Source organism: Gracilinanus agilis, unplaced genomic scaffold (genome assembly GCF_016433145.1).
Source record: "Gracilinanus agilis isolate LMUSP501 unplaced genomic scaffold, AgileGrace unplaced_scaffold60753, whole genome shotgun sequence".
In the NCBI taxonomy this organism is placed as follows: Eukaryota; Metazoa; Chordata; class Mammalia; order Didelphimorphia; family Didelphidae; genus Gracilinanus; species Gracilinanus agilis.
In genome coordinates, this window is record NW_025396078.1 from 1 (window position 1) to 1221 (window position 1221).

Below are 1221 nucleotides of genomic sequence, written 5' to 3' on the forward strand. Positions count from 1 at the left end.
TCTGTCTGAATCCTTTCCCACACTCTTCACATATAAAGAGCTTTTCTCCAGTGTGGACTTTCACATGTTCACGAAGGTTTGACTTCCATTTGAATCCTTTCCCACATTCATCACATATATAGGGCTTCTCCCCAGTGTGGACTCTCTGATGTACATGAAGATGTGTCTTGTCAGTGAATTTTTTCCCACAATCCACACACATGTAAGGCTTCTCTCCAGTGTGAATTTTATGATGTTTATGAAGGTATGACATGCATTTAAAAGTTTTCCCACACTCATCACATATATAGGGCTTCTCTCCAGTGTGGACTTTCAGATGTTCATGAAGGTTTGACTTACGTCTGAATCCTTTCCCACACTCATCACATATATAGGATTTTTCTTTAATGTACATGGTCTGATGAGAATGAAATGAAGCCTTTGAGCTGAAACTCATCCCACTCTGATTACATTCAAAGAACTTTTCTTTGGTGTGGACTTTCTGATAATCATGAAGCTTTGATTTATGAACTGATCCTTGTTCACACTCTTCACATATCTGAGGCTTTTCTCCAGTGTGAACTCTTTTATGATCATCAGATATTAACTTCCAGTTAAATCCTTTCCCACACTTAGCACACATATAGGGCTTCTGTCATTTATGGACATACTGGTGAACATTGAACTGAGACTTATTACGAAATATCTTTCCACAGTTATTGGATATACATTTTCTCTTTCTTCTATGGTATTTGATATTCATAGAGTTGTAATTTCTGGGAAACATGTTTCCTGTAGGTGGATCATTTGTGTAACTTTCAAATTGCAGATTTTGACTAGTACACATGTTCATGCATTATCCAAATGAAGTATTGCTCAACTCAATTTCCGTGTCTTTTTGATTCATAGGAGCAGTTTGTTGGACAAAATAAGACCAATGCTGACACAATCACTCTTTTGTTGCTTTCAAAGCAACAACATTTTTTATATTTTTATCTTCATACCAGTGGACTATAAACTAGGAAATGGTCTTTATTTTTCTGTGGTTATTGGTCATCACACTTTTTCTAAATGCTACAAATGAGTGGCAAACATTTTATTTCCTTCTTTTTCTGTGTATTCCTTGAAAAATCATGATATCTTTCAGATTCTCACATTTCTGAATGTACTTTCATCTGTCAGCATTACAATATGGAATGGTGGTATAATCTATCTTCATTTTTGTGGCCTTTAAATCATTGT

General features: G+C 35.4%; 1 protein-coding gene across 1 annotated transcript; it reads right to left on the reverse strand.

The window, feature by feature from the left end:
• Positions 1–21: 21 nt before the first annotated feature.
• LOC123256544 (gastrula zinc finger protein XlCGF7.1-like) lies at positions 22–622 on the reverse strand (the record flags this gene model as incomplete). Its single annotated transcript, XM_044685138.1, has 1 exon — positions 22–622. A coding segment is annotated over exon 1 (601 nt), but the record flags the coding sequence as incomplete, so codon positions are not given.
• Between the last annotated feature and the right edge of the window lie 599 nt (positions 623–1221).